The sequence below is a fragment of the Folsomia candida genome, unplaced genomic scaffold (assembly GCF_002217175.1).
Source record: "Folsomia candida strain VU population unplaced genomic scaffold, ASM221717v1 Fcan01_Sc027, whole genome shotgun sequence".
Classification (NCBI taxonomy): domain Eukaryota; kingdom Metazoa; phylum Arthropoda; class Collembola; order Entomobryomorpha; family Isotomidae; genus Folsomia; species Folsomia candida.
In genome coordinates, this window is record NW_019091219.1 from 1,580,616 (window position 1) to 1,607,903 (window position 27,288).

Here is a 27,288-nt window from a genome sequence, read left to right on the forward strand (position 1 = left end):
CCTACCTGGAGCCCCGTCATCATCGCAACCATCCAGGCTAAAACGATACTGGTTGTTAAACTCGGTCCAATCTTCAGAACCAAGAATTGTGCAGTGGTGTGTGTTACCAGTTGAATTTGGCGCTTGATTACACACGTGTCTCACATTGTCCAAGCTAATGTCACCTAGCGGCAGTTGGGTCACTATGTTACATTTTTCGTTTCTAGAGGGCGTTTTTCGCTAAAGTGTCAAACGTTTCCAAATCGTTGACTAACGCTACACGCATTTAGATCCGACTTGATCACATGAACGGGCACGCCCTCCAGAGTTGACATTTGACCTGGGACCTAGGCACACCCACGTAACGTGACATTTGACCTGTGACCTCGATACCCCCACGTAACTTGACATTTGACCTATGACCTTGGCACACCTACTAGACTTTGGATTTGACCTGTTACCTGGGCACACCCACTAGACTTTGAATTTGACCTGTTACCTGGGCACACCCACTAGACTTTGGATTTGGCCTGTGACCTGGGCTCACCCACTAGACTCGATATTTAATCTGTGACCTAGGCACACCCACTAGCCTTGACATATGACCTGTGACCTCGGCACACTCCCCCGAGTTTACACTTAACCTGTGACCTGCGCACACCTCCCTGAGTTTACATATGACCTGTGACCACTGGGAACCCACGCAATGGTTGACACTTACAACTTTAATTTACCTCCCGGCGCCACCTACAGGATGTGGGTTGTTTTCCAGCGCTAGAGGGCGGGGTATCGCTTCAAGTTCTTAAACGTTTTTAAAACGTTAGAACAATTGAACGCTCCTTGGAATTGACTACGCCTCTTGATCTAGACACACCCTTTAGAGTCGTGACTGAACGTTTTTCTGTGGTCACACACTTTAGAGTCGTGACTGAACGTTTTTCCGTGGTCACACCCTTTAGAGTCGTGACTGAACGTTTTTTCGTGGTCACACCCAATTATAGTCGTGACTTAACGTTTTTCGTGGTCACACCCTTTAGAGTCGCGACAGAACGTTTTTTGTGGTCACACCCTTTAGAGTTGTGACTGAACGTTTTTCGTGGTCACACCCTTTAGAGTCGTGACTGAACGTTTTTCCGTGGTCAGACCGTTTAGAGTTGTGACTGAACGTTTTTCGTGGTCACACACTTCGGAGTAGTAACTGAACAAATTTGGTGGTCACACCCATAGAGTTGTGACCTAACGTTTTTCGTGGTCACACCCTTTAGAGTTGTGACTGAACATTTTTCCGTGGTCACACCCTTTAGAGTCGTGACTGAACGTTTTTCTGTGGTCACACCCTTCAGAGTCGTGACTGAACGTTTTTCCGTGGTCACACCCTTTAGAGTCGTGACTGAACGTTTTTCCGTGGTCAGACCGTTTAGAGTTGTGACTGAACGTTTTTCGTGGTCACACACTTCGGAGTAGTAACTGAACAAATTTGGTGGTCACACCCATAGAGTTGTGACCTAACGTTTTTCGTGGTCACCCCCTATAGAGTCGCGAGAAAACGTTTTTCGTGGTCACACCCTTTAGAGTTGCGACTGAACGTTTTTCGTGGTCACAACGTTTAGAATCGTGGCTGAACGTTTTTCGTGGTCACACCCTTTAGAGTCGTGACCGAAGGTTTTTCCTGGCCACACCTATAGAGTCGTGACTGAACGTTTTTCGTTGTCACCCCCTTTAGAGTCGCGACAGAATGTTTTTCGTGGTCACACCCTTTAGAGTTGTGACTGAACGTTTTTCGTGGTCACACCCTTTAGAGTCGTGGCTGAACGTTTTTCGTGGTCAGACCGTTTAGAGTTGTGACTGAGCGTTTTTCGTGGTCACCCCCTTTAGAGTCGCGACAGAACGTTTTTCTTGGTCACACCCTTTAGAGTTGTGACTGAACGTTTTTCGTGGTCACACCCTTTAGAGTCATGGCTGAACGTTTTTCGTGGTCAGACCGTTTAGAGTTGTGACTGAACGTTTTTCGTGGTCACACCGTTTAGAGTCGTGACTGAACGTTTTTCGTGGTCACACACTTCGGAGTAGTAACTGAACAAATTTGGTGGTCACACCCATAGAGTTGTGACCTAACGTTTTTCGTGGTCACCCTCTTTAGAGTCGTGACTTAACGTTTTTCGTGGTCACACCCTTTAGAGTCGTGACTGAACGTTTTTCCGTGGTCACACCCTTTAGAGTCGTGACTGAACGTTTTTTCGTGGTCACACCCAATTATAGTCGTGACTTAACGTTTTTCGTGGTCACACCCTTTAGAGTCGCGACAGAATGTTTTTCGTGGTCACACCCTTTAGAGTTGTGACTGAACGTTTTTCGTGGTCACACCCTTTAGAGTCGTGGCTGAACGTTTTTCGTGGTCAGACCGTTTAGAGTTGCGACTGAACGTTTTTCGTGGTCAACCTCTTTAGAGTCGTGACCTAACGTTATTGGTGGTCACCCCCTTTAGAGTCGCGACAGAACGATTTTCGTGGTCACACCCTTTAGAGTTGTGACTGAACGTTTTTCGTGGTCACACGTTTTTAGAGTTGTGACTGAACGTTTTTCGTGGTCACACCGTTTAGAGTCGTGACTGAACGTTTTTCGTGGTCAGACCGTTTAGAGTTGTGACTGAACGTTTTTCGTGGTCAACCTCTTTAGAGTCGTGACCTAACGTTATTCGTGTTCACCCCCTTTAGAGTCGCGACAGAACGATTTTCGTGGTCACACCCTTTAGAGTCGTGACCGAACGTTTTTTGTTGTCACACACTTCGGAGTAGTAACTGAACAAATTTGGTGGTCACACCCATAGAGTTGTGACCTAACGTTTTTCGTGGTCACACCCATAGAGTTGTGACCTAACGTTTTTCGTGGTCACACCCTTCAGAGTCGTGACTGAACGTTTTTCTGTGGTCACACCCTTTAGAGTCGTGACTGAACGTTTTTCGTGGTCAGACCGTTTAGAGTTGTGACTGAACGTTTTTCGTGGTCACACCCTTCAGAGTCGTGACTGAACGTTTTTCTGTGGTCACACCCTTTAGAGTCGTGACTGAACGTTTTTCGTGGTCAGACCGTTTAGAGTTGTGACTGAACGTTTTTCGTGGTCACACCGTTTAGAGTCCTGACAGCACGTTTTTCGTTGTCACACCAATAGAGTTGTGAACTCTATTATTAAAGATCGTGCTATAAGACGTGACAATCAAGTCAACGCTTCTTTGCTCTGGGTGAAGATAAATGTGTAACAATTATTCAGCAGGAATTTGTATCGCTAAACTAAATAAAATTGTTTTGCTTAGAGCCCGCATTGCGGGCTTAAGAGACTAGTCCTCCAATAAAACGTCCATGTCGTTTTCTTCCCGCCACCGGAGATTCTAACCGGTGTCAAGGGAACATAATCCTCATTGCTAAACACGCAAGTCATTATCCGTATTTGTGACTACTTTTTACATATCTCTCTCAACATGCGAGTTGCAGCAGGAATGTCAAAATTTCGGACTGATTTAAAATAATGTGACATTTTCTTAAACGTTTTCCAGTATCTGGGTAAATTGTGAATTTACCTCTCAACCAGCGGAGAAGATAAATGTCTGTCTTCATGTACTCATGGTGCAGGTGGGGTTCCATGTATGCCCTAAACTGAGAATAAGTTGTATTTATGATAATTTACAGACTCTTCATTAATTTACTATTCATTCATATTCAATTTATTAGCATTTGATATGGCCATGAGCCCTCATCAATATAGAGATTACAGAGTTAGGTATGTAAATGTAAATAGAGTAAAATAAAGTAGTCAGAGGAATAGTGGGAAAACCTGGCTATGGTGTAGAGCCAGGAAAACCACTATCACCTCTGGGAATGTGGCCCAGAGGTCCATTGGGCTCTGACTACCTGGACACCAGATAGGACAAATGAGTGATAGGGATCATAGGCAGATCCCGAGAGATGATGGTGATATCCAAATGAGGACGGCGTCGCGAAGGCGGAAGCATGATGAGTGAAGGTTGTTGGGCGGGGCGTCCACGGACCACGAACTACCTTAGCACCCTCTCGGACACGGGCAACGTGTCCCCTTCACGGTCACACAGTGTGACCAGGGACGAGTGACACTACCCACTAGCCCCTTCACCCCTCACAGCTCAACCGGGTCATGGGACCCCCGTAGGCCCGACTACGCTGCCCACCGCCATGCACGACCCCGTCCTCACTCTTCTACCAACCACCCTCCACGGTCACTACCCCGATATACCAAACAATGACCTACCTGGGGGAGTCCTCCTGGCGTAGATCCTCCCGTGCACAGAGTCCGGCGAGATCCGTCTTCGCCTGATGGCTCAGCTAGTCGTTGCTGGGACGGGTGTGGCAGGGGGTGTCACCAGGCACGCAGGTGGGGGGTGTGAGTGGACGAGGCTCACAGGGCGAAAAGCCTGGGACACACTTGACTTGCCCTGGCACACGCCCGCGACCCAGATGGGAGAGAGAGAATCCAGTTGCAGAGCGAGAGAGAGACACGTCGTGCACGGTTGGAGGCCAAAGAGGATCTCCATTAATTTACTATTTAGTAGGAAATTTTTTACATCATTAAAACATCTGACCTCCTTTTGACTTACTTTCGAAAACTTGTACTCAATTTGATAATAATTATATATTTCTAAATTATTGCTTATCTCATTAAATATTATCCGACATTTTACGTTTCTTTTCAATATTTAAATAAGTATTTTTTACAAATATTTTACAAATTTAACAAATTTTCTCATCTAGCTTTACTTTCTGTTCCCAAGTTATTACCAAGTCTTCGTTTATTCCTTCGGCAGGAATTTCGTGGAGTAGGAAGACCACAAACAACACACGTGATAACACATTAGTTGTTAGCATTTTAAATATCTGACTGCAACAGACTTCCTTTATGCTGTATTTATGGAAATAAATAAGTGCAATGCGTATAAAAACTTTTATCTGAAAAAGGAAAAGGTTCAGACTTATTAGATGGCCACCACTCTAAACCCAAACGAAGACTGGGCAAGAGAAGCAATCAAGACGTTCTTTTCCTGAAATATTGTTATGCTGATGGGCAACTCTTCCACGACTGGGACTTGTCCTCCATACTATTAACATTAAATAGCATTTTTTTACTACCTATTTACACAATGCGAATACGTGATTCTTATTTAATCCAGCCTTCCATATATTTGCATTCCTTCTAAAAAAAGTCTATTAAGCATGCATTTTATCCAATTAAATTATACGGGTCCCTGATATACAGGGTGGTTTAAATGTCAGGTTACAATGGAAAATTATTCAAATGGAAATATTCGCAAATCTCCAATAGTTACCGAAAGTTTGCCCCTGAAATTCCATATTTTAAGAATTTTGCCACCAGTGTTCCATAAGTTTTGATAAAAATTAATAAAAATCTCAATTCCAAATCCGTAACTCATGGAAATTTACGAATTTTTCCGATTGAAAAATTTTCCATTGTAAATTGACGTTTGAACTACCCTGTATATTCATACGCACCATCCGTCAGCACAAACCGGTCTGAACAAGTAGTTTGATAACCCACTCACTACCTCGCCGCATTTAATTAAACTGATCAGCCGAGTCACCGTGTGAATTTGTGGTAGTGTTTTTTCAGAGAGAAATGGCGACGTATATATATACATGGGGCCGTACATAAATCACGTGATCGATTGTCGCAAAATTTTGACCCCTACCCGCCAGTGCGACCTGTATGCCTCATATTATAATTAACAAACGAAGGATAGGATGCCCTACCCCCACTCTAACCGACCACATACTTTCTGCACAACCTCAACCGGTTCTACAATTTGGCCAGGTTGCATTTATCATTTTATTTTCTGTCGCTATTCGTAAATATAACATTTTTAGTCCAACGTATCCAGATCGCGATGAACACTAGGGAACAGTCGCAATTAAAGTCTAAGTTTCACACGAACACTAAATTGATCATTACCAAAAAAACTAGAAATGAATGAAAAACACCGGAAATTCGCAATCTCCCTTATGTTTTAGATAAAAATATACACTATTGGGTGAAATTTCTTCATATAATTTATGGGCACTCGTACAAATATCCTCTTTTTATGAGATCGTTCGAATCAACAGGGTCCCGTCCGACGCCACCCATTTCGTGGCTCATTTTAGTCCAATCGATGCCATACTTGGTCAGCAAAGCTTCCCGCCAGACGCTCTTCTTCCTCCCATAGACGTCCACCAGCTTCTTAACTTCTGGAGGTGCCGCAGGTTTGATGACGTTGTTCCAGAGTGGGATTATAATGTCAGGAGCTGAATTAAATATACATACATAAAAAGTTAGAAAAACTTTTCTGTTGGGAACAAGTTTTTGCAGTTTTACTGTTTATGGCGATTACAACGTTGAATATATTTGGAAAGTGGGCACCCAGCGTTTGCACGAGGTAAATGTAGAAAGGGATACCTGCAAAGTTATAATTGCATTATTGGTTCTTTATAAGTACTCTTCATCCATGCAGCTTTGAGCTATGGCTAAATCTAGCTCCATTAGGAACCCCCGTTTTTAACATTGCTCAGTATTAAGCCACGGCTCAAAGTTTCATGGATAAAGAGTATTTTTTTAATTCTATTTATTCCTTCTATTTAAATATTTTTTTAATCATTAGGGTAAATTTTATTTATAGGGTGTATCGTCTTACATTTTGCATTTAGAAATAAGCTAAACAATGCGGTGCAAAATTGTCCCTATTTGCAGTCTGAAAGAAAACCCTTAACCCATTTTATCCTATACATATTCTAAATCTTTTACCAATAACATTTACCAATTACACTTGCGCCGTCAATTCGCTACAGTGAATACATTTTCTTTGCGACAAATTTGTAGGTCCTACACTGCACTCTTGAAAATCGTTTAGGTCGAATAACATGCTACCTTTTAGCAATAAATTATAACCAAAGTGAAACGATGGCTTATTAAATAATTTCTGCGGTAAAAATTGTATCTAAAAGTATTGTGTTTGTTTGTTTGTTAAATATCAGTTAAATGAATAAAGTAATTATTAGCGCAGGATCTGAATTCATTAACAACTTAAAAAAGTAATTTGTACTTACACCGGGGACAAGCTTGCACTTGAACGCTCAGCGAGGCCACGTCCAAAATGAGGTTTGGCCTCGTCGCGTTAGACCCATGTGCTTGCATATTTCTTAAAACGGTGGTAACCTCTTCGAAACACTTGTCAATGAAGCGTCGCATTTTGTCCGATTGTCCGGCCAACGCGGCTCGACGCATGTCCCATTCGCCCACGAAAAGCACGGCAACTACAAAATTCACGAGTTATTCGAAAATGTCAAACTTTACTGAAACCGCTATGGTTTAAACTTTGTAATTGCTCTCTTTCCTCCATAAGAAATGCGGACAAGAAAGAGTCTAATTGTAAAATACAAACCATGGTTTTCAAGGTTTGTACCTGGAGCTCCGTTATCATCGCAACCATCCAGGTTGAAACGATATTGGCTGTTAAACTCGGTCCAATCTTCGTCCAATATGGTATCCATTTCGTTTTCTTCACGCCAACGGAGATTCTAAACGTTTCGAGAATTATTTTCGATGTATGTAAATACATTATTGCATAAGTTATTAACTAAACACTTCTGTCTTATTAAAACTTCGTGATATAAACCTTTCCATCTGTTTTAAATAATGGCTCATTCCATCTGAACCCACACGATCGTCGTCGCACCCATATTTGGTATCTTGTCCACAATCATATCATAGATGCATAATATAAAATAAAACATATCATAAAAATCAAAATTTGAAAATTAATTTTTTTCGCAAAGATACAGCAGTTAAAAAAATTTGTAAATGCATTGAACATGCTTTGGTCACGAAAGTGTTGGTTCAAAGGGGTAGGTTACATTTACAGATTTCATTCATTGATCATTCTTTGCTATGAAAAATTTTAAAAAATTCAAAAATTCAAAAAAATCTGAAATTTGAAATGCATTTAAAAACTCGTTTATCGAGAAGACGGACAGGAATCGCTCATTGAGAGATAAGCCAATCGATGCCTTTGGGCCTGAGGAAACAAAAAAGTTGAAAACCCCACGCGATTTTTGTCCGTCTTGGAGTTTTGGCAATTTTTCGAAAAGGTAAAATTAACATGGGCTGCTTGTGTAGACAGTAGTAAATAATTCTGTGTTCCTACGTGGCCCGGAACATTGACAAAGTGTGAGTTGTGTAGTGTTCTCTTGCAAAAGAGAGAAAAATACATGGCCAGGCAACCACCACCAGCGAGCAGGGTTTAGCACCTCTATTTCCTGGGACTCGATCAAACGTGTTGCTTACCAATGGAATGAGCCTAATGCGCTTGTATTTCCTTTCAAAAACTCGGTGCTAACTTAATAAAAGAACTTCCAGATACGTACTTATTATGATTAAAAATTGTAATTTGAGTGACGACGTATACGGACGTTCCCTACGGTCAAACTAATAAAATAATACGAATTATTACTTAATTTGATTGATACGAATATCACTTTAGTAATTAAAAGCTGTGGCGTTGGTAATATTTTTGAATTGGGTGCGAATTGCAGCAACTATTGTCGAGTTAATATTTGTGGTGTCTCAATTCCTAGAAAAATTGTCTGATAAGTTATTTGTTTTTTTTAGAAATCTCTATTATAAAATATATGCCAGGAAACCCTTCAGAATTTTTTCATACTGTTAAGATTTGCTGAAAAGTAGATGGAAACCGGTTTACTACTACGAGGTTTTATTTGTTATACGGCAAAATTACCTCTCGCAGCATACGGGCAGCGGCCGGAATGTCATAGTTACAGGCTGAATTAAGAAGAATACATGTGTATTACTTTTTACGATTTATTAAATCGTCAAAAAAAAGCGTGAAAAAATGAATTGCTTACCTTTCAGCCACCGGATAAGATAAATGTCCGTCTTCATATACTCATGGGGTAGCTGGGCTTCCACAATTGTTCTAAACTGAAAAAAATTTGTCAAACAGTTAAATACATACATATGATACCCATTCATGCAAATATGAAAATTTTTAAAAAAATGACAAATTTTTCCTTTTTATATACACGTGTCTGAATAATAAATATCAAATTCCCTTAGAAATGTTGACGTATAAAGTTCTCATTTTTTTTTACTAAAACTCCGCGTAATCCAAGTATTAAGACCATGAGGTAATTTTTATTTTTTTTATTCTTTGCTAATTATACAGGGTGGTTAAAATGTCACGCTACAATGGATAATTTTTCGATGAGAAAAATCCATAAATTTCCACTAGTTACCGAAATTTTGTCTCTAAAAAATGCAACATTTTAAGAATTTGTCATCAGTTCTGAATAATTTATAAAAATTTCAATCCCAAATCTTGTAAATAATGGAGATTTAGGGACTTTTCCCATTGAAAAATTCTCCATTGTTGCGTGGCACTTAAACCACCCTGTATAATTACAGATTTATGAATTTTCATGTCGCCTAATTGTCATCCGAATTATAAAAATTCCGGAATCGCTTAAATTCAGTTAACTTTATAAATTTTTGCACTTTTCTTACTTACCTCGTCCAACTTTATTTTCTGTTCCCAACTTATTACCAAGTCTTCGTTTATTCCCTGGACTGGAATTTCATTGAGTAGGAAAAACACAAGCAGCACGTGTAATAACATTTTAATTACTTGCTTTTTTACCCGAGCGAGTTCAATCCAGTCTGCTCAAAGCTTCCCCTCTTTCTGAACAAAAGTTTTATATTACATCTCTCTCATTAAGTTTTACGAGTAGTCACTGATGTCATCTTTTTGCTTACGTGCTGAAACCGGTTCATCAAAAGAAGGAATATGTACCTGCCACGTGCAGTTTCGTAGTATTTGTATTTATGTAATAACCAGCATAATTAATTAACTAGTCGAGTATGTAGGCACCGTGGGAATTTTTGCCAGTTTTTGTCCATTGATGTTAATCCTATGCATAAACTTTGAGAGTGAATACTTTCTTAATCTACTCCTCATCAACTTTCCGACTGCATTCACGGTTCATGGTGCTTTTTTCTTGTGGGATCTTCCTGCTCTACTGCGAAATACATATCTATCTAAATATAACGTATGTATAAAAATACGAGGAAATATATAAAACTGCATTTTCACACCAACATTTTCCCCATAATTCTGGAATGTGCCTTCCTCCATGATTATTGATTATGTATATGCGTAAATTAACACAGAATATTTAAAGTATGATCGAGTTTTATAATTGCATGGATTCCATTCATTGTATGGAACGCGTACAAAGTTGGTTCAAATTTTAATACACACATCATGGCAGATTCCAGTAATGTTTCATGTTTCCGCTACTCCTTTACATCTGTTGTAAATACGTGAAGACTCTTAGAAAACCGGTATTAAAATAATATAAATCCTTATTCATTTACATATCGTCGGACTAATTCTAAAACCACGTAAGTGCACTCGCTTCGTAATTCTAAAACCACCTAAGTGCAGTCAATGTTTAATTCTAAAACCACCTAAGTGCACAACAAAAAATAAGGAAAATAACCTACCTGTAATTCAAAAATAATATGCAGTTAATTATTTATGCAAGATCATACTGTAAACTTAAACATGAAAATTAACTGCATATTATTTTGGAACTGCAGGTAGGTTGTTTTCCTTGTGTTTTGTTGTGCACTTACGTGGTTTTAGAATTAAATATTGACTGCACTTAGGTGTTTTTAGAATTACGAAGCGAGTGCACTTACGTGGTTTTAGAATTAAACAACGAGTGCACTTACGTGGTTTTAGAATTAGTCCGACGATATGTCTCTATCAAACTGGTACATATTAATAAATATTTAATACCGCGCAGGAATATGTATGCAGGTCGTTATTTAAAGTTTTAATTCCCACCTGTGTAGGAAATTTTTTACTGATCGGCATAATTATTTTAATACCAACTCGTAGCATCACTAGTGTGTACCTAGAGACAAATAAGTAAATACCATATATGCAATATGTAGAGGTAAAGAATTTTTATAAGTTAGGGATTTTTGTACGATTCCTGCGTAGTCAGCCTTTGCGATATATTTTGTGATACCTTTTACGCACAATTTCATTTCTTATTGAATAACTCGAGAATACAACCTATACTATGATCAATAAAGACATTAATTTTTTTATAAAGTAAGTTAATGCCTGAATATTCCAGATTTCAGATGTCCATATTTTGTCTATCTACATAGCTAATAATTCCGTAAGAAGTTTTGCCTACACGAACCGTGGGATATTCATTGCCAATTACACGGTGATGGTTATTTTATTTTTTTTGCGCTGGTGTTAGGCTGGGTTTTTATCTTGGGGCCGTTTACCTTGGGACCGAACGTTTAGGATGTCGTTCAAAATACGTAATGAGGGATAAATGTCTCAAAAATACGTAATCTTTTTGGCCTGTTTCACACTATGAGTATCGAGAGTACGAAAAACGACGGACTCCATTGCACGTAATACATGAACAATCGCCGTATGTATGGATTCCGAAATGCTTATTTCAATGTGCACCCGATTCACGGCAAATTGTATTTTATACTTCAGCTTATCCACAAATATGTGTTCTAGTTTGTTTGGTACGTATGGTTGTCCAGGGTAAAGCTGGTAAGGGTCAGGTGTACTGCCCAATTCCTGGAGATTGTTGTCCAGCTAAAACGTCGCTTCACGTAATTTTAAAATATGTGGCAATCCAACAAATTCGGGAGGATGTCACAGAACGGTAATCTACCTCTAAATTTCATAGTTAGAGGATGCCAAATTTGAAAAATGAAATTTTAAAAACGTTCCAGGCCAACTCTGAAAAAATTAGTTAATAGATTTATTTTATTTTAATTCAGGGCACTCGTACAAATATCCACTCTTTCTGAGATCGTTCGAATCAACGGGGTCAGGTCCGTCGCCGCCCATTTCGTGACTCAGTTTAGTGAAATCGATGCCATACTTGGTCAACAAAGCTTCCCGCCATAAACTCTTCTTCCTGCCGTAAACTTCCACCAGCTTCCGAACCTCTGGAGGTGCTGCAGGTTTGATGACGTTATTCCACACCGGGATTATAATGTCAGGTGCTGAATGGAATACATAGGAAAAGTTAGAACTCCTCTACTAACAAGGCGATGGTGTGAAGTGTAACCCTCCGATTTGGTTGAAATTTTGAAATTACATACATATCGTCGTACTAATTCTAGAAAGACCGAAGTGCAGTCGAAAGTCAGTTTTTAAAAGACCGAACTGAAGAAAAAAAATTCTAAAAAGACCTAAGTGCGAGTATGCATTTACTTATGGCTAAATCGCGCGATATATGAAGAATCGATTTGGCAAGATATAGCAATAAGTAAATACATGCTTGCACTTAGGTCTTTTTAGAATTTTTTTTCTGTAGTTCGGTCTTTTTAAAATTAATCATCGACTGCACTACGGTCTTTTTAAAATTAGTACGACGATATGTGGTCTAAGTCAATACAACCAACGCTTCTTCAGGCAGTTTATGCGATGGTCAGAATTTGCTAAACTATTTGAGGGCAACTTCTATTCTCTTCCCGTGCTAAAAATCACATATTTTTCAACTTTGCCCTAAAATATTTTGGCCAATACTGACCATCAAAACTGCCTCAAGAAACGTTGACCTGGACCACATAATTTCAAAATTTCGGAGGGTTACACTACAATCCATCGCATTGTTAGATCAAGGATGTCAGAATTTCGTGATTTTACTGTTTATGACGACACCAACATTCGCCACCAAGGGGTAGTGGGCAGCTTGCGACTGCACCATGTAAATGTACAACGGCAGACCTGTAAAGTGACGAATTGATTATTGAAAAGAATCGGAAAACTAATTTACGAAGAACACAATCCACTCATCAGAATTTTCAGAATGATGAAATTTCTTGCACAGAGAAAATTCCAGAAATCTCAATTTCTAAGAGAATTTTGGATTGATATTTGAGTTCGTTATTCAACTCTAACAATGGAGGCGCAAACCATGTTCAGCCCAGATAATTTTTTGACCTTATTAGTTTCAAAGAGCAAGTCTTTATAAACAACGTTTGGTTCGGCACTTGGGCAGATGCGCAAATTTCAGCACGTTATGGGCGCCGCGAGTTCGCAAAAACGCACGAATTTGAGCTCGGGCTGGGAATTGCCCGAAAAATCGTGCGTTTTTGCGAATTTGCGGCGCCCATAACGTCCTGAAATTTGCGCATCTGCCCAAGTGCCGAACCAAACGTTGTTTATAAAGACTTGCTCTTTGAAACTAATAAGGTCAAAAAATTATCTGGGCTGAACATGGTGTGCGCCTCCATTGTAAGACCAAAATTGATGAGAAAATTCTCAAAATTGGCAAAAGTTTCGTAACTAATGGAGAAATATTATTCTTTACTTACACCGAGAACCAACTTGTACTTGGAAACTGACCCAGGCTAAATCGAAAATGATGTATACTCTCGTGGCGTTGGACCCACGTGCTTGCATATTTCTCAAAACTGTGGTCACTTCTTCGAAACATTTGTCCATAAAGCGGCGCATTTTGTCCGACTGTCCGGCCAAGACGGCTCGTCGCATGTCCCATTCGCCCACGAAAAGCACGGCAACTGCAAAATTCAGGAGTGCTGTTTCAGTTAGTTTGAAATGTAAAGATTGACTCTCTTGTTAGAAAACTGGTATTAAATCATTACTGAGCGAAATATTTATGCGCATGTTAACTTAATATGTAGACTTTGCACATCAAAAACAAGATATAAACAAGTTCGAATACAAATGAATTTTCAAGCCAAAATTGTTTGTTAATTTGTTTGGCCAATTTGTTTTTTTAAATGATGTGAACTAAATATAGCTCGCAAAAAATTGGTCCATGGTCCATCGATGGACCATCTTCCACATGCACCATGGACCATTGCGAGCTATGACGTGAACTCCCCCCAGGACACACAGTCACACAACAATATGGCAAAATTTTATAGTGATTACAGCTAAATAATTATTCTGCATTCTGCAAAAAATAAATTATAAACATACCAGGAGCCCCGTTGTCATCGCAACCATCCAGGTTGAAACGATACTGGTTGTTAAACTGGGTCCAATCTTCTTCCAAAACGGTGTCCATCTCGTTCTCTTCCCGCCACCGGAGATTCTACAGGAATATGATTCACTACATATGTTCATATGTACATACAGTTTGACAGCTACATATCTACCTCTTGCAACATTCGTGCGGCAGCGGGAATATCAAAGCTTCGAACTGTTTTCAAAATAATGAGGGTCACATTTATGTAGAACTTAATGAAAATGCACGTCTGTTAGCAAATTGTGTTAACAAACCTTGCAGCCAACGGAGAAGATAAATGTCCATATTCATGTAGTCGTAGGGCAGGTGGGGTTCCATGATTGTCCTAAACTGAAAACAATTTGTGCCGCAATTATCCTCAATGTGAAAATCGAATAATCGTAAAGAGTAGTTGACTGGAGATTACTGATTATGGGGTCTTACAATGCAAGTCGTCTTTTACGTGTACCACTCAGATCTGGTTGGGACCAATTTTATTTTGTTCACTACAAAAAATAAGCATACCCGCATTTCTTCATTTTTCATAATGCGCTAATTTGAGCGCGTGCCGCCAATTTTAAAACATTTTTCATCCAAAACCTCAATTTTTTAAAAATCTGTAACTTTTCGAATTTTAGTGCGAATCCAAAAATTCGAAAACATGTCTCTTCAGAATGACTTACCTGACTTATGAAAAATCCAATTGTCTCGAAATTTGAATTTCAAAATTTTTTGCCAGTTTCTGAAATTCATTAAAATTATACACTCTTTCAAATTTTTAATTTCTCAAAAAATAATGCATGTGGATTTTTAATAAATCAAATATGTCATTCTGAAGAGACATGTTTTTGAATTTTTGGATTCGCGCCAAAATTCGAAAATTTACAGATTTTTTTAAAAATTGAGGTTTTGGCTGAAAAATGTTTTAAAATTCGCGCCACGCGCTCAAATTAGCGCATTAGGACAAATGAAAAAATATGGGTACGCTTATTTTTTGTGGTGAACAAAATAAAATTGGTCCCAATCAGATCTGAGTTGTACACGTAAAAGATTTGCATTGTTAGACTTATTTTATTTCAAGTTATTAATTTCAATTAACAAATCAAAAGATGCATCCCCTCAATTCCACTCTCTATTGAAACTGCTGAGAGAACAATTTTAGAGTGACCATTGATACATACATAAACTGAGAATACAAATGCACATCCAATGAGATACTAAATTTTTAACGGTCAGAGACTCAAACAGATAACCCAGCGTAACATGAAAATGAACCTTACTAAATTCAATACACTCTAAGAAACCCGGCAACAAAGTTATTACCAGGCGGAGTATCTATGTGACTCTACCGCATGGTAATTAATTTATTATTGAGTGATAGAAAATTAGTTACCAACTGGCAATATTTTCAAATTTCGCGATCGGGGTTATTACCGGTTCGGTAACAAAATATCTACCACTCAATAATAAATTAATTACCATGCGGTAGAGTCACACATAGATACTCCGCCTGGTAATAACTTTGTTACCGGGTTTCTTAGAGTGTAACCACATTTGTAGAATCAACTAATTTTACAAATTTTCGCACTTTTCTTACATACCTCGTCCAATTTTATTTTTTGCTCCCAACTTATTACCAAGTCTTCGTTTCTTCCCTGGGCAGGAATTGCTTCATTGAGCAGGTAGAACACAAGCAGCACACGTAGCAACATTTTAATCACTTGATTTTTATCCGAGCAAATAATATTTAATCCAGTCTGCACAAAGTTTCCACTCTTTCTGAACAACACGTCTAATCTGAATAGTTGTTTCGTCTCCACAAATTTATTTAGGACATCATCTGCCTGCTCACTTGCACTACTGGTCTGAACACGGTTCACCACACTCTTAATAAGCAAGGTCCCAAAAAAAGGGGAAATCTTTTGAAAATCTGAAAATTTTTGCACATATTGGGACATAACCCGGGTAAAAATCAAAAATTCGCTAAGTCGGCTTGCACATCGTTTCTAAATTCTGTAATAACGATCTGGCCCCAAATTTTATCGAAATCGGTTCAGAAATGGCCGAGAAATAAAATTATTCCACTTTTTTGGGGTGGGGTAAATGCATATTTAGTAAATTTTTTAGTTGTTAGGTATTTGCCACCTAAGAAAAATAATATTACCCTTTCCAAAAGAAAATGCAGTCTCAATTTTGCATTAAGCAAACTGGACTAAATTAAGAGTAAACCTTACTCTGTGTTAAGTTAACTTTAATCTGGACTAACAATGGAACCTCTTCTCAAGTTACACCGGAATTGATTAACGAGTTACATCAAAAAATTAAGCAAAAAATTAGGAATCATATTACGCTTATTATTCCGTTGAATGGCCCCTTTGAAGAAAAATATTGGCGGTCAATTTTCAACTTTTTAATCAATTTTCTCTCCCTCGACCTCCACGAGGCCAAAAACCAGTGCGCTCGTGGATACTTTGATTCTTAATATTTATCTTCAAAGAGTCCATTCAACGGAATGATAAGCGCCATGTGATTCATAGTTTCTCGGTCGATTTCTTGATCTAACTCGTTTCTCAATCCTGTTCTAGGGGAGCGTCCATAAATCACGTGATCGATTAGGTGGGGAGGGGGTTTGAAATTTGTCACCAATTACCAATTATCACCGGGGGGGGGGGGGGTAGATAGTAAGATGTCACGTGACATGAGTAAAGGTTTTTTAACTTTTGTATATTTACAAAGGGGGAGGGGGTCAAAATTGTCCAAAAATCGATCACGTGATTTATGGACCCTCCCTAGCTTGAAAAAAGGTTCCATTGTTAGTATACCTTGCTGGAAGTCTAATTCAGAGTAGGTTTCCTTTTCAAAAGGCTAACCTTATTTTTAAGAGTGCTTTACTTCACTGCATAATAAATTTTTATACGATGCACCGTGAGAATTTTAGGATCGTAGTTGCGATGTAAGTATCAGTGAGCTTCTCACCTAAAACAACAACCCTTACACGTTTAACACGTACATTTGTCCTCTTATGCAACAAGTATTAAATCATTTCTTACCGGAGTTTATACCCTCATGTCTATAGGCATGCATGGTAACAACGAGCATTGCTGTTTAGTAATGTTGTGATAATCCAATATATACCGATCCGATTGTAACCATACCTGTTGACATTCATTCAATTATACCGCAATGAATGAATGAATGAGTGAATAATTAATTTAATGAATGAAGAATGAATGAATAAGTCAACATTTCTAAATGAATGAGTATTCTTTATTCATTCATTTTTCCCCTATATAAAATACCTGTGGCGAATGAGTGAATGAATGAATTATTCATTGAATAATGAAGAATGAGTGAGTAATTTAAATTGAATTTCGAAATGAAGACAAGAAATTGATCAGGTTTGGTTGTAACCAGATAGAAACCAGTGCGCAGTGCATATGTCTTCAGGACGCTTCACAGTATGCAATTTAAAATAAATAACTTTAGATTTTTGCGAAACTCGCCCCCTGCGGAGGTCCTGCAAATTGTCACTTGTAGCATTCTGTCGACTTCCGTCGGTGACACAGAGTTTCAGCGTATAATATTGATTTATTTTCCACAAATCGGGTGAAACTGCGCAAAATTCCGCTCAATTTTAATGAAAATCAAATGAGGTTGAACGGATTATACGCTAGTGTCGAATAAATACGCACATTAAATTTATTTTAATTCCGGACACGCGTACAAATATCCACTCTTTCTAAGATCGTTGGAATCGACGGGGTCAGGTCCATCGCCGCCCATTTCGTGGCTCATTTTAACGAAATCGATGCCATACTTTGTCAACAAAGCTTCACGCCAGAGGCTCTTCTTCCTTCCGTAAACGTCCACCAGCTTCTGAATCTCTGGAGGTGCAGCAGGTTTGATGAAGTTGTTCCACACCGGGATTATAACGTCAGGAGCTGAGTGGAATGTGTACATGCGACAAGTTGAAACTTGGAGCAAGGATCAGGGGTGTACCGGTACATACCTGTAATTCCCTACCTACCGTATTGTACCCTAAATCTCTGTTTTTCTAAGTGAATGATCTAGGGTCGACTCATATACCAAATTGTAGGTATTGATGGGTAAATCATTTCTATATACATAAAAAATTCCAACTTTTACACTCAAAATTTTTCATGAAAAAAATATGTAGAAATGATTTACTCATTAATGCATACCTACAATTTGGTGTGTGTGTCGACCCTAGGTCATTCACTTTGAAAAACAGGGATTTATGTAGGGTAATGTACGGTAGGTAGGTGGTTACAGGTAGGGGTACACCCTTGACAAGGATGCCAGAATTTTATAAATTTACTGTTGATGACGATCCCAACGTTGACTACGTTCGGAAAATAGGCACCCTGCGATTGCACCAGGTAAATGAAGAATGGAATACCTGTAAAGACAAATAGATGATTGAAGGAGGTGAAATCTAATTTGCTACTTACAATGCGATGGTGTGAAGTGTAATCCTCCGACAAGGTTGAAATTTCGAAATGATGTGGTCCATGTCAATACAGCCAACGTTTCTTGCGGCAGTTTGTGCGATGGTCAGAATTTGGCAAAATATTGCAAGTCAAAGTTGAAAAATGTGTAATTTTTAGCACCGGAAGAGAATGGAAGTTGAGTTTGCATCCTTCGCCTGGTAAACATCGCCCGTTTTTCAAGTTTGACCTCAAAATATTGTGACAAATTCCAACCATCGCACAAACTGCCTGGAGAAACGTTGGTTGTATTGACTTGGACCACGTAATTTCAAAATTTCAACCAAATCGGGGGGTTACACTTCACACATCGCGTAACGTAAGCCGATTTGAAAATTCCAGTAAACAAGTAAATTATTTACAAGATGAAGAGGTAACCTCATTGAATTTTTAATAAGCCAAATACCAAAAAAAATTGGGAGCTCGGCCGGAATCGAACCTACAACCCTTCCTTCTGTACATGCGTATTTTTTTAAATACGCATCAACCAAGTACAAAAAATATACATGTCATTTACACGGCATGTGGTGACCAGAACGAAAGGTTATCGCTTCGGGCAACCTCGCATCTAGTACTTCCTTTAATTGGCTTGTCAAAAATTCAATAAGTTACTTTCTAATTTTCGAAACATCTTCGTAATCTTCGCCCCAAAAACAAAAAAAAAGAAATTTTATGCGAAAGATAAACTCATATACAGGGATATATACAGTCATATACAGATAAAGTCATATCTGTAATATATGAAAACCACCCCCAATGGGACATACATAAAACTTGAATCCAAGAATTATTAATTGCGTGTGATCTGAATTGATCAATAACTCTGACTTACACCGGGGACAAGCTTGTACTTGAAAATTGAGCGAGCCTAAATCCAGAATGATGTTTACTCTCGTCGCGTTTGACCCACGTGCTTGCATGTTTCTTAAAACGGTAGTAACCTCTTCAAAACATTTCACCATGAAGCGGCGCATTTTGTCCGATTGTCCAGCCAACACGGCTCGTCGCATGTCCCACTCACCCACGAAAAGCACGGCAACTGAAATTCAAGAGCGTTGTTTTGAGTAAGTTTAAGACGTAAAAATTTCCGCTCCTGGTACATTTAGTTAATTGGCTTTTATAGATTTTACAGATTGAAAGTGTTATCGTTATCAAACCAGTTTGGTAAACTGATATCCATTAATACCCGGATAAAGGTTGACTTAACTTGACAAAATTGGTATTACATCATTACTCACCGATGTACATATAGATGCCCGTTTGAAAATGGTATATAGAACTTGAGAAAATTCTACACACATGCCCGAAACAATGGTTTGTGCAGAAAAAGTATGAACGATCTGTATAAAAGTTCTGACAGGTATATTCAGCAGAAAGGTTTCGCACAATTATTCATAATTTAGCATATTTTGTGCATACATTTTTCTGCATAAAATTCAGCCAATTCTCTGCATAAAACCCAGCCGAATTTATGCATAAAATCCCTTAATTTTTTCACCCCGGTGTGCAATACATATGTGTTTACCAATATTACGCTGTTAAATATTCAGATAGGGAAATTTATGTACGGCGCTGGTCGTTTAGCTTTTCGAAATAAATGTAAATATGTAAAATGAACATGGAAAGAACAATAATAAATTAAATATTACGCTAATGAAAACTTTACATCTAAACAACCAGACATGCACAAGTTCTCTTTTCGAGATGAACCTTCGAGTCGAAAGAGCTTGAAAACTTGAACCATTTGTTTTTAATTGTTAACGATCGCCTCAAGTGCATCTCGCTATACGTAAAATTTTATAATGATTAAAGTTGAATGATTCTGGCGCAATTTTGTACAACGTAAGGCATACAAAATTCACAAGCCTACCTGGGGCTCCTTTATCATCACAACTATCCAGATTAAAACGATACTGGTTGTTAAACTCGGTCCAATCTTCCTCCAATACGGTATCCATTTCGTTTTCTTCCCGCCAACGGAGATTCTAAAAGTTTCGAGAGAATACATAAATAAATATGATCTACATCGTTGCACTAACTAGTAAATTTGATAACTACCTCTCGCAACATTCGGGCAGCAGCGGGAATATCAAAGTTTCGAACTGTTTTGAAAATAATACGGGTCATATTTGGAGGTTTATGAAAATGTGCATCTGTTAACAAATTGTGTACCTTGCAGCCACCTGAGAAGATAAATATCCGCCTTCATGTAGTCGTGGGGCAGGTGGGGTTCCATGATTGTTCTAAACTGAAAGCAATTTATCGACTAATTAAACTGATTAAATTCATACTCCATTAAATTCTCAGGGGAAAGGTTTGACGCCCTCGATTATTCATAAATTATCCCTATTTCTTCCTTCAACATGCACTCAACAAGAATTTGTCAAATCAACACCGCCGGTGTCAATATATGACTTAACCGCCGTGGTTACAATTGTAATTCCGGGTGGTAGTGAAATGTTTCCGTCCGGTCATAACATTATAACTACCGGTATCAAAATCATCATAACTCGGATTCAACATTTTCACCAAGGCGGTTAAGTCATATATTGACACTGGCGGTGTTGATTTGACAAATGTTTGTTTTCAGGGTGGCTATGTTTTTTGTTTGTTTGAGTAGCTGCTCCACCCTTACAAGTCTATGTTTTTAACAGGGGAGACCCCAATAACCCGGAGGCAAAATGAAAATAAATCTTATTGAATTCAACAACCACAGTACCTAATTTTGAAAATTTTCTTACCTCGTCCAATTTTACTTTTTGTTCCCAAGTTATTACCAAGTCGTCGTTTAATCCTTCGGCAGGAATTTGTTTGAGTAAGCAGAACACAAGCAGGAAATGTAGCAACATTTCAATCACTTACACTTTATCCGCGTAACTCCGTAATATTTAATCCAGCCGGCACAAAGTTTCCACTCTTTCTGAACAAGACGTCTAACATGCACATTTATTTGGTTTCTACAGATTTTACTAGCTGCTGATATCATCTACCTGTTCATATCCGCCGGTCTGAGCAAGGTGAAAACACTCTTAAAATTCTTGCTACCCTTTCCAAAAGAAAATGCAGTCTCAATTTTGTATTGACCTCTTTCTTACCTCTGATTTTTAAATAAAATTTCCCCTTGGTACGATGTTGATTGCATACATAGTTGCACCTGCTAGCAACCAACTAAAAGTTTTTTGACAAAACCAAAAAGAAATCCACTTTTTAACATTGCTCGGTATAGGGAAAATTCCAAAATTTCAGAAGGAAAATGTCGGAAAAAATCCACCTTTTACCATCTAATTTCCCACAAAGTACCGTAGAAATACTCTTTTCCGAAAGAAATTTTGGTCTTAGGGTAATCTGTGCAGTACACACATGTCGTCAGCGGAAAATAAAACGACTACACAAATGTGTGCACTTCGTCGTTAAGAGGTTAAGAAAACTGGACTAACTAAATCCAAAGTACATAAAATTTACTCGTCAAGTTAAATCTTAACTTTATATGGCTTGCTTGTTGGGTAAATCAGAGTGCGTTTGCTTTTCTAAGTTTTTAGGATAAGTTTTGCTCTCAGCCAAAAGCAACAGCAACGTCAAAATCCGTCAAAGCCCTTATCGATGCCGCAAATAGATGTATCAGATCCATGGAGCTTCTTCATTGTAATCTGGATGTACATGCAGAACAATTTTACATCTATCACATCGCAAGCAAACTTGATCCTGCTGCAAAAGACTTGTGGGAGCATAGTCTTAAGGACAATGACATAATCAAATTGGCGGACCTAATTTCATTTTTAGAACGGCATGCCATGGCGTTAGAAAATACTGCGTATGTTGCATCAAATCAGAAATCAGGGTCTGAAAAGAAGACAGCTACCGTGCACCACACTCAAGCACCCACTAAAAAATGTAAGATGGGATGTAGGGAAAATCATCCACTATACAAATGCAGAGAATTTAAGGGTGCAACGGTGGAAGGTCGATGGGCGCTTGTAAAAAGGGAAAAATTATGTTATATTTGTCTACTACCCAAACATGGCATCTGTGAGTCCTTTTAGATGCAAAAAGTGTAATCAGCAACATAGTTATTTACTTCACAATAACGCCGCTGAGAATCAACGAAATGATGCTCAAAATCAAAATATGCACACGCAAGCTAACTATAATTCTCGGAGGGAACAGAATTATGAACGACAGCAAGGAAATCAGCAACAAGCTGAACATCAACAAGAAAGAACTAGCCAGGTATTTCACACCCAGGGGAGGAGTGAAGGCATCTCTTCAACTTCAAGTAATGGAGGATCCAGCTTGTTCTACAACAATTCTGAATGACTAGAAACGCCTTCAGATTGCTATCCAATAATAGCAACAGCCTGTGTGGCCATCAAGAATAATTTAAATGAATTTGTGAACTGTAAAACATTGTTAGATAATGCATCAACAAATAATTTTATAACTGCATCATGCGCCAATCGGCTGAAATTGCGAAAACGAAAAACCTATGTACCAATTAGTGGACTAGGTCAGAATCAAGTCGGATGTGCAAAGGGAATCGTGAATATTACCTTTTGTCCACATTTCGATAAAAATAAAACTTTCCATATGGAAGCTTACGTGGTACCAAAAATTAGTAGGTTACCAATTGCGAAGATAGGTGAAAGCACTGTCAGCCGTCTTCATAATCAAATAATCAAAAGTAAAACAAATAATCAACTCGCGGATCCGACATTTCAAACCCCAGCTGATATCGATATATTAATCGGAGCTGAACTCTTTTATAATATAATCGATGGGGAGAAGGAAGGGGATTCCAATGGACCGATCGCAATTAATTCACAATTAGGATGGTTAATTGGCGGCGGCCGAACTAATAATCAAAATGAGATGAAATTGTATCATACTCAAATTAATAAATCAATTGAAAATGACCAGAATTTAAAGCTGGATGCATTATTAAAAAGTTTCTGGGAAATAGAAAAAGTGCAAGACTCACAACTGCTCAGTGCTGAGCAAAAACGGTGTGAGGACCATTTTAAAAATACTGTTCAAAGAACCAAAGCGGGTGAGTTCATTGTGAAATACCCATTTAAAACTCCTAAAGTGCAGTTAGGGGAATCATTAAATATTGCAATAAATCGTTTCAAGCAAGTAGAACGGCGACTCCATAAAAATAAACACTATGTTGTAGAATACAAAAAATTTATGGATGACTACATAAACTTGGGGCATATGATAGAAGTGCCACCACCAAACAAAGATAGCGAATTTAGATGCTATTTACCCCACCATTTTGTGTTAAAAGAATCATCTACCACGACCAAATTTCGCGTAGTATTTGACGCATCAGCTAAAACGTCTAACGGCCTCTCATTGAATGATACAATGATGGTTGGACCTACTGTTCAAGACAAATTAGCAAACTTAATAATGAGATTCCGAAAGCATAAAATTGCAATAAATGCTGATATTGAAAAAATGTACAGACAGATCCTTGTATCGAGTGATGATCAAGAATTTCAACATATTGTGTGGAGGGAATCGCCAGATCAACCACTTAAACATTATAAATTACTAACAATTACTTATGGCACGGCTGCTGGTCCATATTTAGCTACTCGTGTGCTAAGCGAGTTAGCAAAACAAGTTGATTTTCCAATTGCATCACCAGTGTTACAAGAAGATTTTTATATGGATGATTTATTGTCTGGAGCTGACACTGAAGAGAATGCAGTAAAACTTCAGCACGAAATCATTGAACTATTGAAACGTTGCGGAATGTCAATCAGAAAATTTACTTCAAATTCCGAAAAAGCTCTTATGTCAATTCCTGAAGATCTGGGAGAAACAAAATCGCTGACATTTGATAAAGACGCAACTGTGAAAACACTTGGAATCTATTGGAACCCCGCTCAAGATTGTTTTGGATTTAGAGCTGATATATTTGGTAATGTAAAAGTAGGTTCATTAACAAAACGAGTGATTCTATCTGAAATTTCGAAATTATTCGATCCCATTGGTTGGTGCGCACCCATAATAATTAATGCAAAAATTTTAATGCAATCAATTTGGAAAGAAAATTTGAACTGGGATGATTTAGTGCCAATAACAATTCAACAAAAGTGGGATAATTTTAAAATTGAACTGAAAAATTTACAAATGTTAAAAATTCCTAGAGCGCAAGTTGGTCACTCAGGAAAAAATCGACAGACATATTTGGTAGGATTCAGTGATGCGTCTGAACAAGCGTATTCAGCTGTAGTTTATTTGGTGTATTATGATGAAAAAGGAAACGGATTATCATATCTGGTATCCTCAAAGACTAGAGTAGCGCCAGTAAGGCAACAATCGTTACCAAGGTTGGAACTTTGTGGAGCACTACTGTTAGCAGAATTTATGCCGTTAGTTGCAAAGGCTTTGAAAATGAACTTTACTGATATGGTGGCCTATGCAGATTCAACACTAACTCTTGGATGGATTAGGTCTGAACCGTATAAGTATAAAACCTTTGTTGCAAATAGAATTACCAAAATTCAAGAATTAATTCCGGGAGATAAATGGGGATTCGTTCGTGGAATTGATAACCCGGCTGATTGTGCATCTCGTGGAATAAGTGTACAAGAATTTATTAACCATCCATTATGGTGGAACGGGCCGTCTTGGTTGAATGAGAAACCACCTGTACCAAACAAGTGAAGTTGTGAGTAAATAAGAGCCAAGTGAAGAAAGACGTGATGCTTCAGTGTGTCATTTAACAAATATTAGAATACCGAGAGATCTGATTCTCAGGTACTCAACATTAACCAGATTGCAACGAATCACAGCAAGATTATTAAGATTTATAAATAATACGAGAGCAGCAGTCCAGAAGAAACATGGATTTGCAGCTGAATCAATTAGTAACCCTTGGCTGTCGACAGTGGAACTTGAGGTATCTCTTAGACGTTGGATTTGTATCGCTCAAGAGGAAGAGTTCGCTTCAGATCTGTTGCAGCTTAGAACTAAAGGGAAGTTATCCAGTAAAAGCAGCTTATTATCGTTGAACCCATTCATCGACAAAGACAACATTTTGCGAGTGGGGGGAAGGCTTCGTCATGCAAGCATTCCTGTGCATCAGAAACATCCAATTCTGCTGCCACCGCATCACAGAATTACAACGATGATAATAGAAAATGCGCATTTGTTGAACCTACATGCTGGTTCACAAACTTTATTATCTTATCTACAACAAAGATATTGGATTGTTCGAGGAAAGGATGCTGTGAGGAGGATCATTCGAAAATGTGTCATCTGTACAAGAAATCGAGCAGAAACCATGCAACAGATGATGGCAGATCTACCTTCATTTCGAGTAACTCCATCCCATACTTTCCAGAAATGTGGAATCGATTATGCTGGACCTTTCTTGATTCGACCTATTACACCCAGAAGTAAGGTGACATTAAAGGCATATTTAGCGATATTCATTTGCTGTGCGACTAGAGCCATACACTTAGAAGTTGTTAGTTCGGCCAGCACTGAAGCATTTATTGCTGCCTTAAGAAGATTCATAGCTAGGCGAGGCAAGCCATCAGACATATACAGCGATAACGGCACAAACTTTGTCGGAGCTGACAAGGAGCTAAAGGAGTTGCAGAAACTTACCGACAATGTAAGCCACAATAATCAGATCGCATTAACAATGTCTAAGGAAGGAATATCTTGGCATTTCAACCCACCTTCAGCGCCACACTTCGGAGGACTCTGGGAGGCAGGGGTGAAATCGACCAAATACCATCTTAGAAGAATAATGGGATTAAATCGATTAACATTCGAAGAGCTGACAACTCTTACAAGCCAGATCGAGGCAGTGCTAAACTCAAGACCATTAACGCCTGAGTCAACTGATCCATCGGATTTAAGAGCACTGACACCTGGACATTTCATCATTGGTCAACCATTGACGTCGATCCCTGATCCGGATTTAACTGAAATCCCAACTACCAGACTCGTGAGATGGCAGCTAGTTCAACAGATGCTACAACAGTTCTGGAAAAGATGGTCATCTGAATATATCGTCAGACTACAACAAAGACCAAAATGGATGCAACCAGTGGAATCCATTAAAGAAGGCTCACTGGTAATAATCAAGGAAGATAACTTGCCACCTTTACATTGGAAACTTGGACGAGTTATAGAAGTTAAACCAGGAGCAGATCAGAAGGTCAGAAAGGTACTGGTGAGAGCAGCTACTGGAGAGTACGAGCGACCCATCGTAAAGCTGTGCCTACTACCCGTCGAAACAGAAAACGCTGATCTAAAGACTGAAAATTAATTTTAGTTAGTATTAAGTAATATTATTTTAGAACTAGTTAGTCCGAGGGGGCCGGAATATTCAGATTCCTAATATGTAGGAATATGAATGCAATTGGAGTTGTAATGTGTAGTTTGCATTTTGTGTTCAGTTTGCATTTAAGATGCAGATTGAACGCAATTTACATTGGTTTTGCAGTAGAAGCAAACCGAAGCATGCAAATCAATGTTTTGCAACACAGAACACTGGCAGCAAGCAGAGTGCAAACTCATCTTATGCAGACTGAGTTGTCCAGCTTTGTAGTTTGCTAAACAGGTAGAAATGGTAGTATGTAATGTATGCATGCATTTGTTCCAATGATGAACAAACTATTGTGTTTATGTATATAATGCGGAAATAGACTTATTTTAG

General features: G+C 38.5%; 4 protein-coding genes across 5 annotated transcripts; 1 reads left to right on the forward strand and 3 right to left on the reverse strand.

The window, feature by feature from the left end:
• Window positions 1-3,675: 3,675 nt before the first annotated feature.
• LOC110859642 (CRAL-TRIO domain-containing protein F28H7.8) lies at window positions 3,676-9,738 on the reverse strand. Of its 2 annotated transcripts, none has more exons than XM_022108606.2 (7): window positions 9,579-9,738; window positions 8,917-8,992; window positions 8,790-8,833; window positions 7,458-7,572; window positions 7,102-7,308; window positions 6,374-6,454; window positions 3,676-6,303 (listed from the first exon to the last, which is right to left on the reverse strand). In XM_022108606.2, the coding sequence occupies exons 1-7, from the start codon at window positions 9,684-9,686 to the stop codon at window positions 6,071-6,073; spliced, it is 864 nt and encodes a 287-aa protein (XP_021964298.1). In that variant the 5' UTR covers window positions 9,687-9,738; the 3' UTR covers window positions 3,676-6,070. The 2 variants fall into 2 exon arrangements, with proteins under 2 accessions (XP_021964298.1, XP_035715534.1); XM_035859641.1 differs by having other exon boundaries at window positions 6,157-6,303; window positions 6,390-6,454.
• A 2,141-nt stretch (window positions 9,739-11,879) lies between these two features.
• LOC110859614 (SEC14-like protein 2) lies at window positions 11,880-16,118 on the reverse strand. The gene is made up of 7 exons (XM_035859661.1): window positions 15,699-16,118; window positions 14,373-14,448; window positions 14,249-14,292; window positions 14,070-14,184; window positions 13,439-13,645; window positions 12,768-12,848; window positions 11,880-12,121 (listed from the first exon to the last, which is right to left on the reverse strand). Exons 1-7 carry the CDS (start codon window positions 16,053-16,055, stop codon window positions 11,880-11,882), a joined length of 1,122 nt encoding a protein of 373 aa, XP_035715554.1. The 5' UTR covers window positions 16,056-16,118.
• A 1,302-nt stretch (window positions 16,119-17,420) lies between these two features.
• LOC110859697 (SEC14-like protein 2) lies at window positions 17,421-27,168 on the reverse strand. Its single transcript, XM_022108669.2, has 7 exons — window positions 21,347-27,168; window positions 20,778-20,853; window positions 20,664-20,707; window positions 20,476-20,590; window positions 19,438-19,644; window positions 18,437-18,517; window positions 17,421-18,038 (listed from the first exon to the last, which is right to left on the reverse strand). Exons 1-7 carry the CDS (start codon window positions 21,452-21,454, stop codon window positions 17,797-17,799), a joined length of 873 nt encoding a protein of 290 aa, XP_021964361.1. The 5' UTR covers window positions 21,455-27,168; the 3' UTR covers window positions 17,421-17,796.
• LOC110859615 lies at window positions 22,623-26,898 on the forward strand. Its single transcript, XM_022108576.1, has 4 exons — window positions 22,623-22,832; window positions 23,520-24,603; window positions 24,661-25,276; window positions 25,374-26,898. Exons 1-4 carry the CDS (start codon window positions 22,623-22,625, stop codon window positions 26,896-26,898), a joined length of 3,435 nt encoding a protein of 1,144 aa, XP_021964268.1.
• Window positions 27,169-27,288: the final 120 nt, after the last annotated feature.

Bases quoted from the DNA above. Each gene is read 5' to 3' on its own strand.
- LOC110859642 (XM_022108606.2), bottom strand. From the start codon at position 9,686: ATGTTATTACACGTGCTGCTTGTGTTTTTCCTACTCAATGAAATTCCA. The intron at 8,993-9,578 runs GTAAGTAAGAAA...AATTTTTTTCAG, and splicing joins AGAAAATAAAGTTGGACGAG to TTTAGAACAATTGTGGAAGC. The intron at 6,304-6,373 runs GTAAAACTGCAA...TATTTAATTCAG, and splicing joins CGTTGTAATCGCCATAAACA to CTCCTGACATTATAATCCCA.
- LOC110859614 (XM_035859661.1), bottom strand. From the start codon at position 16,055: ATGTCCCAATATGTGCAAAAATTTTCAGATTTTCAAAAGATTTCCCCT. The intron at 12,849-13,438 runs GTAAGTAAAGAA...GTCACTTTACAG, and splicing joins AGTACAAGTTGGTTCTCGGT to GTCTGCCGTTGTACATTTAC. The intron at 12,122-12,767 runs GTAAAATCACGA...TATTCCATTCAG, and splicing joins TGTTGGTGTCGTCATAAACA to CACCTGACATTATAATCCCG.
- LOC110859697 (XM_022108669.2), bottom strand. From the start codon at position 21,454: ATGTTGCTACATTTCCTGCTTGTGTTCTGCTTACTCAAACAAATTCCT. The intron at 18,518-19,437 runs GTAAGTCAGAGT...TTGTCTTTACAG, and splicing joins AGTACAAGCTTGTCCCCGGT to GTATTCCATTCTTCATTTAC. The intron at 18,039-18,436 runs GTAAATTTATAA...CATTCCACTCAG, and splicing joins CGTTGGGATCGTCATCAACA to CTCCTGACGTTATAATCCCG.
- LOC110859615 (XM_022108576.1), top strand. From the start codon at position 22,623: ATGGCATCTGTGAGTCCTTTTAGATGCAAAAAGTGTAATCAGCAACAT. The intron at 24,604-24,660 runs GTTGGTGCGCAC...CAATTTGGAAAG, and splicing joins GAAATTATTCGATCCCATTG to AAAATTTGAACTGGGATGAT. The intron at 25,277-25,373 runs GTGAAGTTGTGA...TCTGATTCTCAG, and splicing joins AAACCACCTGTACCAAACAA to GTACTCAACATTAACCAGAT.